The sequence below is a fragment of the Bidens hawaiensis genome, unplaced genomic scaffold, assembly GCF_021521415.1.
Source record: "Bidens hawaiensis isolate Kalapana, Puna unplaced genomic scaffold, B.hawaiensis_p1.1 tig00018278_1, whole genome shotgun sequence".
In the NCBI taxonomy this organism is placed as follows: Eukaryota; Viridiplantae; Streptophyta; class Magnoliopsida; order Asterales; family Asteraceae; genus Bidens; species Bidens hawaiensis.
Genome location: NW_027492765.1, coordinates 206,088 through 222,479, shown reverse-complemented (window position 1 = coordinate 222,479; position 16,392 = coordinate 206,088). Strand labels below are relative to the sequence as shown.

General features: G+C 40.1%; 1 protein-coding gene across 1 annotated transcript; it reads left to right on the top strand.

The window, feature by feature from the left end:
- Positions 1–300: 300 nt before the first annotated feature.
- On the top strand, positions 301–4,392 carry LOC143555744 (putative serine protease EDA2). The gene is made up of 12 exons (XM_077045249.1): positions 301–458; positions 550–675; positions 812–967; positions 1,884–2,066; positions 2,142–2,258; positions 2,345–2,398; positions 3,154–3,225; positions 3,385–3,578; positions 3,665–3,759; positions 3,861–3,935; positions 4,025–4,108; positions 4,202–4,392. Exons 1-12 carry the CDS (start codon positions 303–305, stop codon positions 4,315–4,317), a joined length of 1,428 nt encoding a protein of 475 aa, XP_076901364.1. The 5' UTR covers positions 301–302; the 3' UTR covers positions 4,318–4,392.
- Positions 4,393–16,392: the final 12,000 nt, after the last annotated feature.

Genomic DNA, 16,392 nt, shown 5'->3' with positions numbered 1-16,392 from the left:
CCCATAACCTCATACTACTACCATCGGATCAGGTAACTATGGCAATTTATTAATAACTTAAAAGTTAAAACATAAATAATACAAAGAAAATTTTTTTTGAACGATTAATAATACAAAGAACATAGGAAATGAAAACTAAAAGAAAAAAAGAAAAAGTTATCTTGAAAAGATTTTACACACAAATCAAGGAATTCTGATTCTACTGTCGGGTCGAATACCATAATCGGGTATAAAGGAAAAACACCAATCCAGTAACAGGATAACCCCTTCCAACTCACCGTTTCATATTTGATCAAATCAATATGAGATTTTTAGTGGGTTTTGTTACATCTTTGCTAGTAATTAATATCTGTAACGGATTATTAACTACCCGAATCAATCGTGTGAGTAGTAGCAGCAATTACATCAGCAAAGACGTGTTTTGGTTCAATCAAACACTCGATCACTTTTCCCCTTACGTAACTAAGAATCATTACATTACCCCTGTTTAATTGAATATTATTATTATTATTTGCAAGAAATAATTTTTAAAGGGTTTGGTGTTTACAGGATACTCGAACTTTTAAGCAGAGATATTATGAATATTTGGACGATTTCAGGATCCCTGATGGGCCTATTTTTTTGGTGATTTGTGGTGAATCTGCGTGTGGTGGGATATCCAATGATTATATAACTGTATGGATTCTAACACCCCCCCCCCCTTTTTTTTTAAATTTGGTAAAGTTTAATTTTATAAAAAACACTAGTTTCTTGCAACAAACTCCGCCGCGAGCCTTTTTTTCAACGGTTTTAATGTTTGAATGTGGTGTAGGTTTTGGCGAAGAAATTTGGAGCTGGTGTGGTGACTCTAGAGCATAGATATTACGGTGAAAGCTCACCTTTTAAAGATTTTACGACCGAAAATCTTAGATTTCTTTCGTCTAAGCAGGCATTGTTTGATCTAGCTGCTTTTCGGCAATTTTATCAGGTAAATTGTTGCTGTTTTATTTTGGATTATTATTTCTAGCTCGGTCGTATTTGGGTTTACATGTGAACAAGTCTACCTAGAGGTGTGAGTCGTGTCACACGATCCATATTTTTATTTATGTCAAAAACATCAACTTTAATGTGCACGTACTTAAGAGCGTGTAACCCGAACACGACCGGTTTAACCCATTTATCTAAACACATCAAACGGGTTGGTGGGTGATAACCAAGTTGTAAATGTGTTAATTGAGTTGGTGGTGTGTACACAAAATGGTTTTTAAGTGTTTAACATATCATAAACGGGTTAGTGGGTTGACCTGTTTAAATAAATGGTTAAACAGGTCGACCCGTGTAGTTAACAATTCAACTCGAATACGACCCATGTTTTAAACAAGTTAAATATGCCAACATAAACCTAATTATTTCGGTTTCGTTTGTGAGTCGTGTTTTGGGTATTGTCGGAAATTGCCACCTAGGTTACCCGCTAGTCTGTTAAATAGCAGTATAAAAGCAAAATAAAAGATAAAAAGTTGTATTTTAATCAGCCTGTTTAACCCATTTATAACAGCCCACAAACCCGTATCTGACTCCTTTAATACGTTTATAACTTGATTACAACCCATTTACAAACCATTTTACTCATTATGATAAATAGGTAGTATAGGTCATGTTCATATTACACAATTATAAATGTTTTCAGTAGGGATTTGACACAAATAAATACAGTCATGTTCCAGAACCTGTTTCACTTGTTTTGATAAATGGTCGTGTCACACAATGTAAAATGTGTCCAGTAAGATTGTTGTATTTGACACGAATAAATACAGAGGTCACTTTTAAGTTTATCAGTTCAAGCTGACACAACTTACACCTCTTAATTTTAATTTTGTTTATTGTCATCGTTTTTGTTTCTGTAGGAATCACTAAATTTGAAGCTTAATAGAACAGATACTGAAAACCCATGGTTTGTTTTCGGTATATCATATGCGGGAGCACTTAGTGCATGGTTTCGTCTTAAATTCCCACATTTAACATGTGGAAGTCTTGCAAGTTCTGGTGTAGTCAACGCTATTCTTGACTTCTATAAATACGATCAACAGGTGGATAAAAATGTTATAATTTTGTTTTATATTGATTTCCCAGTTTTCTTATTTCTTTAATTTTAATTGTGACAGATCGGTGAGTCTACAGGGCCCGAATGTAAAGCTATATTACAAGAAGTTACTCAACTTGTTGAAAATCGGCTTGAATCGGATGGTGACGTTTTGAGAACTGAATTTGGTGCAAAAGTGGTACAAAAATATAAAAGATTTAAAAAAAACCTTCATGTCTTAGTTTGTTTCATGAACTTATTTGATTTGCAAAAATATTATTTCAGCTAAAAATTGATGGTGATTTCATGTATTTTCTGGCTGATGCTGCAGCTGTAGCGGTAAGTTTATTTGCATAATTTAGTATGCTTGTAAACGTACCGAAAAGGCTTGTTTGTTTTTGTTCTTTTGACTTTAACCGAACAAACGAATGAGTATGAACACTTAAAAGAATGGTTTTTCTTGATCATGTCTGTTCATTAAGAAAGTGAACGTGTCCGTGTTCGTATATGTTTGTTCGTTAATATTACAAAAGAACGGTTCGCGAACATAAACGAACACGAATGCAAAAAAAAATGAGCATAAATGAATGCCTACTAAATTCATAATTTAAAAGGTAAAGAAAGAAAAGCATCTAGTAAAGGTCTTTAAATATGAAATTCAAATTGATATTAAACTAATATTAGTAATAAATAAATTTGCATGAATATTTAAACAACCATAATAAACAGATATAAACGTATGCAAATGAACGGACATAAATGAACAGACATAAACGAACGTTCACAAACGGGACATCTTCGGTTATTTAATTAAATGAACAAAACTTTGTATTCATGTTCCTTCGTTAGTTAGATGAAGGAACACAATTGAACTTCCCGCAGAATGTTTCACTGGGCGTTTGGTTCCTTTACGGACCTATAATTTAGTTATGTAAAATGAGTAATGTTCTTTAGAGAATCAAGTTTTTAGTAGAGAAACATAGTCACTGTATAAGCATTTTTAAGTAGAGAAACGTAGTCACTTCCTCTTTTCTACTATATCTGATATGCATTACATACAGGTGCTTATAAATTCATTGTGATACATTTTGCAGATTCAATACGGAAATCCAGATAAACTTTGTGTCCCGATGACCGAAGCCAAGAAGGCCGGAAAAGATCTTGTGGTATTTCTTTTTATCTCTTTTGTCCTTTTTGTGCTTCTTTAGGTTGTACATATAGCTGTTTAGGTTGTACATGGAGATTATTTACATATCAAATTGCATATAGAGGTTTAGTATCTAAATTTTGAGTGCATGACGATTGTTTAAACAACTTTATTACAGGACACGTATGCAAAATATGTAAAAGAATATTATATTGGTAGTTTTAAAGTTGACCTCGAATCATATACTCAAGAATATTTAAAGAACACCAAATCTATAGATCGGTTATGGTGGTTCCAAGTTTGCACCGAAGTCGCCTATTTTCAGGTAGCACCCACTAATGATAGTATCCGTTCTTCAAAGATCGACTTAAGGTATGATATAATGTTATTACAACTTGATTTTTATTATTTAGAAACTGAATTATGGTTATTTAATATCTGGGTGTGATTTGCGACAGTTACCATTTGGATTTATGCAAAAATGTTTTTGGTGAAGGCATTTATCCGGTTGTTAATATTACAAACTTGTACTATGGGGGCACAGATATTGCTGGTAAGAACATTAAACATTATGTCGTTCATACTTTATATGTGCGTTACATATATACACGCACGCGTATGGAGTTTATTATTTTTATAAAAAATTGTATGTAGGTTCGAAAATAGTTTTTACAAACGGCTCACAAGATCCATGGAGACATGCATCAAAACAGGTTTCGTCTCCAAATAGTAAGTTCTCATAAAAATTAACAGATAATAGTCCATACTGGCAATTTGACTAATAACAGAACTAATGATTTTTTTTAATTATTTTGTAGTGCCGTCATATATAGTGACTTGTAATAATTGTGGGCATGGAAGTGATCTAAGAGGATGCCCTCAGTCACCTTTGGTTCCCGAAGGTTAGTTTGGCCAATTAACATTTTGTTGTATATTATTTGATAATCTTGAGAAGAATGTTTGATGTAGTGAGAATATATTTGCTTGAATTGCAGGAAGTTCTAAAAATTGTAGTGCCCCTGATGCGGTTAACAAAGTGCGACAACAGGTGATAGAACATATAGACTTGTGGCTGTCTCAGTGTCACAGTGCTGGTAGGAGTTCAATGTAATAGGATTATATGAATTGATAGTTATGTAATGTGCAATAATAATAATAACAATAAATAACAATATTATTGAATGGTTTTATACTGTATGGAAGCAGAAATTGTTGGCTCAGTTGTTGTTTGGCCTGAATGTAAGGCCCAGCCTAAGAATTAAAAGGGGTAATTAGCTTTTTTGTTAGCTAAGTTGAGTTAACATTATAAATAAGGGCAACAACGTTAGGGATTGTCAGAAAGTAGATGCAACCGAGTTAGGGTTCATCAAGAGTCAAACCAAGTTAGGGTTTTAGGGTTGTAATCAGTTTTTGGAGTTATATTTTCTGATTAATATAAATGAAAGTTTGTCGTTTAATTCGTGTTTGATTATCAATCTGGGACTTGAATTGGTATCAAAGCCAGGTTCAAGAAATCGATAATCGGTTAGCGGCGATCCAGAGAACAAGCGGGTACTTTTGATCGTTTTTTTTCGAGTAGCAGTTTCTGGTTGTTTCTTGCGAGAGATTGGAGATTGGGATTTCGAATAGATAACTATTTGGTTTTCTTTATTCTGTTTTGTGATTACCAAGGGGTCAATAAAGTCAAGAGTGGTTTTCTTGAAGCAATTTAAGGGTTTGTCACAAAATTCAATAGGTGAACTCTAGGTTACGAGGAAAAAAACCATATAATAAATAGTTGTAATTAAGCTATGTTTGATTTTTCATAGTGCAGACATTGAAGGAAAAAAGAAAAAGAAAGATAAACAAGTTTAATTTTTTTTGGTTTTCTTGGTTCACCAAAGTTTTTGGTTAAACAAGAAAAAGGGTTGGAGGAGGGAACCCTTACCCCGGTACCCATTTGGATACCCACCACCCCACCCCGCAAGAGGTATGACGCCGGTAAAACACCTCCATTCAGTCCGCGACAGATCTGGGCCGACCCTCAGGATCGAACCCGCTCCACTACGGCTTCCCTGTCTTAGTAGAACTTCATTGGTGACGGGTACCTCAAGGCCGCCCGGAGTGGGATTCGAACTTGAGACCTCCCATAGGAAAGCCCAAGCCTTATCCAACCCAGCTAGACACCAATTGGTTAAACAAGAAGGTTAAACCGTTGTTGGGTTTTTTGTTTAGGTTGAACAAGACGGTTCAATTCAGAGTTCGTATTTTTATCGGGTTAAACGAGTTAGGTTTTAAACAATGTTTGATTAATTTTATTTTACTAGCAAGTGGGTTCGGTTCTAAAAGTTGTTCAGGGCTAGTTGGTTTTTGTATTCGTTCTAACGTAGTGGAGTAAGGGGGTTCGACACCGTCAATGTCAGGTGACAAAGAAGATCCGATAATCCAACCCAAACCGAGTGGGGGGGGGGGGTATCGCTGCAGGTTCCAAAGCTGAACGAAACTAATTACATCACATGGGCGATTGTGATGGAAGCAATTTTGGATGATCAAGAGTTATGTGAAGTTGTTCAACCGAATGAGAGTGCAGTTGTTGATGCGAAGAATAATAAAACGGCAAGAGCGTTTTTGTTTCATGTAACAGAAGGTGATATTCTTTTTCAGCTTGCTCAATACAAGAATGTTCGAGAAATATGGACGGATTTGAAAGCACGGTATGTTGGGGCCGAGCGAGTTCAAAAGGCTCGACTGCTAACGTTGAAAAGTGAATTTGAGAAACTCAAGATGGTTGAAGACGAGACTATTGACGAGTTTGTTGGAAAAATAACAAGTATGGTTTTAAAGGAAACGAATCTAGGTCACGTGTTCGAGCAAGATGTCTTGGTGAAGAAGCTACTGGATTCGGTTCCTGATAAGTACTTCCAACTTGTAGCCTTAATCGAGCAAAGTGTTGATCTCGATAGTATGATGTTTGAAGACTTAAGGCGTTTGAGGAACGTCTACGGGGAAGAGAACGCGCTTCAAATTCACCAGGTCAGGTACTTTTTAATCAGTCGGAAAGTAGTTACAAAGGCAAGTCGTGTGATCAGTCCGGTAACCGAGGTAAGGGTTGGTCGAGTTCCCAGGGACGTGGAAAAGGCCGTGAAACCGAAGGTCAAGATCGAGATGATGAAGATCAAGATGGTTGTGACAACCGAGATGGTCAACATCGCGGGTCAAGGTATACGGGTCAAAGAAGAACGAATGATCGTCAATGGAGAATAAAGGATATATCATAGGTTCAGTGTTACCATTATGATAAGTTCGGTCACTTTGCGTCTATGTGTCTGGAACGTATAAAGAAAAAAGAAAAATCTAATTTGAACAAAATTGATGATTTTGATCCATCTTTATATATGATAAAAGATTACCGGAAAATGGTTTTTTTGAATGAAGATGATGTGATTCCAAAGCGTTTCGAAACCGAACAGATGGAGAAAGATGTTTGGTATCTCGACAACAGGGCATCGAATCACATGAAGGGTAATAAAACGTATTTTTATGAGTTGAATGAACTTGTCACGGGAAAGGTGAAGTTCGGAGATGAATCTTGTATTGATATTCGGGGAAAAGGGTTGGTCTTAAATGAAGGGACGATAGGGGAGCAACGCCTTTTGACCAATGTCTACTATATTCCGAGCTTACAGTGCAATATCATAAGTCTTGGTCAAGCAACGGAAGGTGGATGCGAGATTCACATGAAACATGATTTTCTAACCATTACAGATGATACATGTAAGCTTTTGATGAAGGTTACAAGTACCAAGAATCAATTGTACAAGATTGGCCTCAAGATAGCAAGTCCCGGTAAATGAGCTATCATTGGAATGAAGAATTTTGCAAGTCGGGATTTTCAAAGAATTAGACTGAAATAAGACAAGTTGGTTACGGGTCAGATTCCAATAAAAGATCAAAGTTCCAAAATTTAAAGTCCAAAGAAAGTGTTCAAGAAATTAAACGCGTGGTCAAGAAAAGAATTCAAGCCCAAAGGAAGACGTATAATGATCAAACGAAGAAAGTGTTTCTTCGAGCTAAGTGGAGCCCAATGAACATTGCAAGATATCAAGAAAGCCTCGGGAGAATCAAGAGAATGATGACAAGCGTGAAGTTGAAGACTCGCCAATTTCGAGTAGGAAATTAAGGGGTGAGTCGGATACAACAATTGGGGGGTGATTGTTGGCTTAATTGTTGTCTGCCCGAGTGTACGGCCCATCCCAAGAATTAAAAGGGGTAATTAAGTTTCTTGTTAGCTAAGTTGAGTTAACATTATAAATAGGGACAACCAAGTTAGGGATTGTCAGGAAGTAGATGCAATCGAGTTAGGGACCATCAAGAGTCAAACCGAGTTAGGATTTGATGATTGTAATCAGTTTTTGGAGTTATATTTTCTGATTAATATAAACGAAAGTTTGTCGTTTAAATCGTGTTTGATTATCGATCTTGGACTTGAGAAATGGGTATATATGTTGTAAGTTTCGTTGGTTATTATTACATTCTAACAAAAAAAGTATAGCATACCAGCATTTAGTGAATTAACAAAATTAGTCATTTAATGGTCTGATGAGTAAATCAGAACTAATGACATTTAGGGGGTTTTTTGGTGAGCTTCTAAAACTTTCTTATTTGCTATTTGTTTGTTGAAAAGCAAAAGATGTTTGGTAAATCAATTCTAAAAGCTTCAAAATGAAGCTTTTTAAAAATTGTTTTTGCTTCTCAAAAAGCTAATAAAAATAAACTGTTTTAAAAGCTCCCCCAAACACCCTGTAAACTAGTATGCTAGATGGCAATATATTTTTTTAGGAGTCAAACACAATTCTTTAGCTATTTGAATATTTAAGGGTTCATGGTTCAATTTAAAATCGTGAAATCGGTTATCGGTTTGATTTCATTGTTGGATTTTTTTTTTTACTTTTAGTTAGTCTGTTTAAAAATTTCAAACCGTAACGAATGACTTGGTTTACTGCTTACAAAAAAGAAAACAAATAACCAGCTATATAAAAAAGGACCATGTCATGACTTTTGAGAATATTTTAATTATTTTTTTTATCATTTTTATTAGCTTAATAATTGAAATAGTAGCATGTCAAGTAGCTTTGTTTTACTATTCAGTCTACTTTTATTTTATCTTTATGTTATATATGATAAAATACTTCAGCAATTCAACATTGATTTTGGGTGAACTAATTGCGCTTGTTGGGAAGCAACTTTTCACGAACCCCAACACATAACGTTTGAGTTAAAGGCTGAGCGAAATTACTTTAAGCAAGAGAGCACTTGACTTGAAGCAATAAGAGGAATATAGAGGTAGGGTACCAAAAAAACCCAAATACCCTTAAGTATCATCCGCGGGTCAAAGGGAGACTCCTCATATGACACCCGCGGAACATATGGACCACCCGCATAACCCACTAAAGGAAGAAAGATGATACGTTCTAGGGACCATGCGCGGAAGCATCCAGGCACCCTAAAAAATTATCCGCAGGGTAACATATTCACCTGGTGGGATGTTCGAAAGGCAATGCCACAGGACAACTGTAATTACCCAAATTACCTTCTAGAAGAATTACCAAGATCGTTACTTGAAGAATACGTGACCCATCAACCAATGAATAAAGGGCAGCTGGCCAGGTTGTTATAACCATGCACATGGCCATAGTTAACTCGTCCTATCATAGAGCGACACGTGTCCAGGTTGTTGTACCCATGCACATGGGACGTATAGCTCAACCTATCACATGAGGGCACGTGTCCAGACGGTTACGAGAGATCTTCTAGAATGGGACAGCTGGCCCAATCATATTCCCACACTCTTCGGCTATAAATACTCTTTCAATTTGCATGAGGTATTCATTCACACCCCACTATCTACATAAAATACTTAAGTACTTTCTCTCCATCGGAACTGTACTTATTCTCACGCCGGAGGGTGGTTACGGGAAGACCCCCCCCCCCTCTTGTCCCTCCCGTAACGAGCTCACGGTACTTGTTTTGCAGGTTTCTGTCACTGGACTTCCGGAGGTTGTGCTCATATCGTAGTAAGTTGTTGTTTGTATCCTACCCTGTGGACTTATTAGATCCAGGACCCGTTAAGGGGATCGGATCGGTGTTTCTTTATTGGCGCCATCCGTTTTGGTGTTAGAACCGCAAGAGTTTTCTATTAATTTTTTGGTTTGTACGATATGGGTAAGCTTCCTGAAGGGCCGACGGGAACTCCTGCACCTGTTTCACGTACTACCGAAAATGAAGCACTTGGAGGTTTTGCTTCAAGTGTCTTCGCACATATCACGACACCTGGAAGTTCTACTCTAGGTGACCTAGGACATGTCACAGCACCAGGAGGTCCTACTCCAATGGACCCAGGGTATGTTACGGCGCCAGAAGGTTCCAATCGTGGCAATCAGGGGCGAATCACAAGAGAAACTCGCCGGACGCATACATAATTAGGTTTAGAAGATGATTCTGACGATTCTGAACCAGCGAGAACTCATCATCGTAGCTTTAAAGCTAGGGGACCCTTGTCTCCCGATGAGTGGTCCCGTATTCAGCAAGAGAATGTTGTAGCTGAGTACGAGCGTAGGGTATGTGATGTATGTGAAGAGCGACTCCATGCTCGTACTCTGAGTTATGATGAATCTCCCAGGAAGTCTCCTTCCCCCTGCAATAGTGGGGAGGAGCCAGATCCGTCACAGTGTTCAGACGGAGAGAGACCCTAGGGAAGTTTGGAGAAGGCATGATCGTCCTCGCATGGTCATGCGTGTGCCATCTTACTTAGACGAGTATGACAGTTATGATCCGTCATATCACCTAGGTGATCTCAGTTACTACAATGGTGATAGTAGACTTCATTTGCATGAGAGAACCAGTCGTCCGCCAGGCGGGTTATCATAGTGACGCGGAGGAGGACTTTACCAAGCCGTATCGTCCTGCAGCCTTCGCTGAAAAATCAAATTTTATTGTACGTATTGCAACTTCCCCATTCCCGGTCAATGCAAAAATCCCAACATCTGTAGGGAAATATGATGGGATGACTGATCCCAGTGATCACTTACTGAACTTTGTAGCTGTAGGAGGAGTTAGCGGTTGGACTCTTCCCTACTTGTGCCACATGTTCGCACTAACATTCACTGGTGCAGCACGGGAGTGGTTTGTGAAAATCCCAAACGGACAAATCCAGAGCTGGGATGACTTTGTAGCCAAATTTTCCCAGCACTTCAGTCAGCTAGAAAAAACACACCCGTGATTCGTCCAAAATATTAGACATGGTTAGGCAGAATAATGAGTCTATTGAGGACTTCATTACCTGGTTTAACAATGAGAGTCTCAATATTGGCGGCGTGAGTGAAGACATGTTGCGGGGAGCCTTCCGCAAAAATGTAAAGAGTGATGAGTTGATTAGGACCCTGATTGGAAGGGATGGAATGCCCACGTTTTGGGATGAAATTATGTCCGCGGCAAAGCTGTTCGCAAAGACTCAAAAGACTTTGGCAACCAATAGTCAGAAGCAGAACTTAAAAGTTGAATTTCAGACTCCGCGGCCAAACAAACAGGCAAAATGGACGATTTGGTCAAGGCTCCAGCCCTCTGCAGAATCATCAAAACAATTCGATGCCAGATCTTTGATTGGCACCAAAAACAAGGCGAATTCTTCAGCGCGGGTCAATAATAACTGGACACCACTGTCGAAGACCCTTGCTGAAATCCTCACCACAGAATACATGAACTTCAGAAAACCGCAACCACTCACTAGGAGATCGTTCCTTGATGTTAAGAAACACTATTCATTTCATGACGATATAGGTCATAATACGAACGAGTGTATAGCTTTGAAAAATGAAATTGAGGCGGTTGTGAAATCAGGAAAACTTGGACACTTGGTCAAGGGTACAATATCAGGGACTGGTAAAGCTCCCGCGCGAGATTACTAGGGCCCGCCCATGAAACAAGTTAAAGACCTGAACGTCCATATGATCCAAGGAGGATACAAAGTGGGAGGAAAGAGAAGGGAATCTGATGATGAAAAATGGAAAAATGAGCCGGTAATCTTTCTGCGGGTCAGAGGAGGACCTTGTAACAAGAACCCTCTAATAATCACTGCCCTTGTGGGCCACTATCGTTCGCATTACGTATTTTTTGATACCAGCAGCAAATCTGATATAATGTACGAACAGTTCTTTCAGCAATTGGATGAGGACGACAAGGTGAGATTGAAACCGATTCATGCACCTGTGTCGGGGTTTGGAGGAGAAGTGATGCACCCGCGGGGGGTGATATCGTTCCTGGTCACTCTCAGTGACGGGATCCATTCAAGGACTTAGGATGTCGAATTTCTGGTCTTACCGGTAACATCAAAGCATGACATCATCCTGGGTCGTGAAGTGATCGGCGACTTTAATGCCCATCCTTCTATATCACACGGTGCAGTGGGAGTTCCGACTCGCACTCGTGTGGCTATCATTCACATTAATCTCCATTGCTTCACAACAGAAAGTTCGAAACCCAGCAAAGTTCCAAAGCAAGTCCGACAGACTAAGCCCGAAAAATGGGTATTAAACAAGAAATTCCCAGACCAAACTATGACGATCGTGCCCGCTATCTCTGAGATAGAAAGGACATTCTTGAAGCAATTATTGACAAGGAACATTGACATCTTCGCATGGCAGCCCGCGGACATGACAGGTGTCCCGCGGAGGATTGCTGAGCATAAGTTGCGGGTAAACCCAACGTTTACTCCAATAGTGCAGAAGAAGCGTAAGATGGGTCCGGAACAAACAAAAGCAATGAACGAACAAGTTCAAGACCTCTTACATGCTGGAATCATCCGCCCAATCCAGTACCAGACTTGGGTCGCCAATCCAGTCATTGTACCCAAAAGCATGGGGACATGGCGAATGTGCATAGAATTCAAATATTTGAACAAGTTGTTTCCCAAAGATTGTTGTCCATTGTCGGAAATCGATCTCAAAGTTGATGTTGTAGCCCCCATTCAAGTTCAAATGTTTTCTCGATGCCTACAAAGACTACCATCAGATCCGCATGGCGGCGGGCGATGAAGATAACACAAAGTTTTGCACAGACCAAGGCACATTCTGCTATAAGATGATGCCCTTTGGCTTAAAAAACGTGGGTGCTACGTATCAACGATTGATGGACGAGGCTTTTAAGGAACAAATTGGTTGAAACTTGGAGGTGTATATGGATGATCTGGTGATCAAGAGCATCAAGGAAGACCAGATGCTTTGAGATATAGAGGAAATGTTTGAAACCCTCAGACAAATTAACATGAAATTGAATCCAGCCAAGTGCTCCTTCGGGATGGAAGAGGGGAAATTTTTGGGCGTCAGAGTAACAAGTGCGGGCTTCAAAGCCAATCTAGACAAGGTTCAGGCAGTGGCTCACATGCCTTCACCTTCCTCTCCCAAGGAAGTACAGACACTCAATGGAAGGCTGGTAGCGTTAAACAGATTTTTAGCCAACCGTGCGGCTAAGTCTTATCCGTTTGTTTCAACCCTGAGAAATTGTCTCAAAAAAGCACACTTTAAATGGACCGCGAAAGTTGAACAAGCATTCCTGGAGGTCAAAAAGTGTTTAATGGAGTTGCCTACCCTAACGGCACCACAGGCGGGAGAACCTCTGACGCTATACTTGCCAGCATCTGATATCGCCATTGGGGCCGTACTACTGACGGACATAAAGAACGTTCTAACCCCAATTTATTATGTCAGTAGGACGTTGACTGGGCCGGAAACCAGATATTCAACGCTCGAAAAACTGGTTCTGGCACTAGTCTATACTGTCAGGCGCCTCCGCAGATACTTCAAGGGTCATCCTATAAATGTGCTGATAGGGTATAAACTAAAAAATGTGTTAAGCAAACCAGAATTGTTTAGGAGATTGGCGAAATGGGTCATCGAACTGGGGGAACATGCAATTGAATACAAACCCAGACCAGCAATCAAAGGGCAAGTACTGGCGGACTTCATCACTGAAGTACCGAAGCACAAGGAAAAAGAATGTTTGGTTGAACAGCAACCCCAAGTACCTCCGGAGCAAGGGCAAGTTTGATCATTGTTCACTGATGGAGCTTCCAGCAATGAGGATCTGGCGCAATCCTTAGGCTATTCAATCCCGAAGGTCATGAGTTTACTTACGCTATCAAGTTAGACTTTAAAAGTACTAACAATGTGGCGGAGTATGAAGCCTTTCTGGCAGGCCTACAAATAGCCAAGAAACATGGGGTGAGACACCTAGAAGCGCGGGTGGACTCTATGCTGATCGCGGGACAAATTAATGGAACTTATGAAGCAAAAAACGATGTAATGGCTTCTTATTTATCACAAGCAAAGGACTTGATCCTTCAATTCTCTTCATGCAAAGTAATATATATCAAGAGAAGCGAGAACAAGTCGGCGGATGCCCTTAGAAAGTTCGCTTCAACAAAGTTGAGCACTTTGCTAAAGATATTCGTGTTGAGGTCCTAGATCGCCCGTTCGTCCCGCAGAATCAATCCTAGTAATTCAGACAGGAGTAGAATCCTGGATGACGCCAATCATGGCCTACTTGTCATCAGGAATTCTACCAGAAGAGAAGGACGCGGCTAGAAAGATAAGACACAAGGCCTTGAACTATCAAATGCAAGAGGGCGTCTTGTAAAGACGATCCTTCCTCGGCCCACTTCTAAGATGTGCGGACGCCGAGGACACAAATTACTTGATTAGGGAAGTTCATGAAGGCATTTGTAGTCTCACGCGGGCCCGAGAATGGTCGTAGAAAAACTCATGAACGCCGGGTATTACTGGCCAGGAATGCATATGGACGATGTACAAGAGATCAGGAAATGTGACTCTTGTCAACGTCATACTCCCAATACGTTGCGACCAAAGAATGAACTTGTACCAGTAACCTCCACTTGGCCGTTTTAAAAATGGGCTGTTGACATTATGGGACCTTTCCCAGAAGCCCCGGGACGGGTTAAATTTCTAATTGTGGCGATTGATTACTTCACCAAGTGGGTGGAAGCCAAACCAGTTTCATCCATTACGGCATCAAGTGTTAAGAAATTCCTTAGGGAATTTATAATTTGTCGATTTGGTCTTTCGCTAGAGCTTGTAAGTGACAATGGGACCCAGTTTGCGGATAGCGGGTTACAGGAGTGGCTGAAAGAGCTTCATGTCACCCAGATTTTCACATCTGTGGCTCATCCGCAAGCCAACGGTCATGTTGAATGGACCAACCGTACTATCAAATAAGGGATTAAAGCAAGGTTAGGCACTAAACGAACAGGCTGGGTCGATGAATTTCCCCATGTACTTTGGGCCTTTCGCACCCAGAAGAATTCGAGCAATTCGGAAACGCCGTTCAGTTTAACCTAGGCACTGAAGCCATGATCCCGGCTGAAATCGGGGTTCCGTCCGCGAATTTTGATGATCAATGATAACGACAAAGAATTGCGGATGAACCTAGACCTCGTCGAAGAAAGGAAAGAGTTAGCACTGATCCGCGGGCATAATTATAAACGCCAGTTGCAAAAATATTATGACTCGCGGGTCCAGAAGTGTTCTTTTGATGCGGGAGACTTCGTCTACCGCAACAATGAGGCATCTGGCCAAGAGCCTTCGGGAAATTTGGCCCCAACTTGGGAAGGCCCTTACAAAGTTAAAGAAGTATTATCCAAGGGTGCTTACAGGTTGGAGAAGTTAGACGGGACGGAGATCCCTAGAACATGGAATGTGACACAGTTGAAAAAGTGTTACATATAACACGACTTGCTATTTACTTTTTATTTTGGCTTGCGTGCCTAATAGACTAGTAGAACGACATCTAATGTCATAGCTTGTAATACAGTTTGGCTTACGCCATTTTTTATGGAAAGTTTTACTAAGCCTACATTTTAGTTTTATGTAATGTACATTTTCTGGTCCGCATACCATATGGGACATGATATTACAACTGGACATCGCGTAATCCTTTATTGACAAGTAAGAAGATCCTACAAACACTTATTTATGTTCAAACGGGACTACAAGATTTTAATAAGGAATACAAGGAAGGCGAGTACACGTGAATTACGAAAATATATAATTACAATGCTACATCTTCGTCTTCCGCGTCTTCTTGATCTTCATCGTCAGTTGTAAGAAGTATCTTCAACTTATCAATTTCATCCTCTTTATCCGCAAGCTCGGCTATCTGGTCTTCAATAGCAAACCTCAAGTTGTCATAAAGCTTCGTCTACTCAGTAAGAACTTTAGCTGTGTCCTGGCCGTGCAAGGAAAATTCCTCAAGAGGCCTTTTCTGTTCTGCAAATCGAAGACCTTCTTGAAAACCTGTCTGACAACCAGCTTGAGAAGAGGAGACCAGTAGCGTTGCGAGACAATTCCCAAGCTTATCTCCCTCCCGGATGTAGGCAATAACCTGTTAAAACAGAAGATATAAACAAGAGCCCAAGATATGATTATTTCTCATAAAAGAATAGGGAACGAGTGTTACCTGGGGAACGCCTTCTGCCAATAACCATCGTTTGTCCGCCTTGGCTCGGACAAGTTCCATTTTATGCTCAGCACATTCCAAGGCTTGCTCCCTGTTCTTGGTGGCAAGAGTGGCAAGAAGTTCATCCTTGGTTTCTGCCTCAGCCTTCAGAGTTTTTATAAGCTTGTCGCGTTCATCCAATTGCTGTTGGAGGGCAACTTTGGCTTCCTCAGCAACAAATCCGTTTGGCATCTGATAACTGTCGTCAAGCAGTATCAGCAGCCAGGCGGTTGTCTTTTTCTTCTTTCATAGCCTCTCTGGCTTCTTTTTCCGCCTGGGCGCTTTGTTTTCCAAGTCTTCCTACGCGTCATTCATACCTAACCAGTCTCGACATAATTCTTGAGTGGTAGAGATGGTATTAGCCAGATAGTAAGAAAAAGAGTTCAATAACTCTTGACGTGGGCGTCCACGTTGGCGTTCCCTCTCCGTAGGAGGAAGGCCTCCTTGCAAATGCTCATGGCACACATCCGTCTCTGCAAATGTCGAGTCCGGACGCACAGACCAACGAGGACGATGTACCAAGGGATCTTTCCCATGGTGGGATGTAGAAGCCCAAGGACCGTCGGTAAAGGCGCTAGACCCCCTGGTCTTTAAATCGAAATGACGCACGGAGAGGTAAAGAAATGGCGGTTTCTTGAAATTA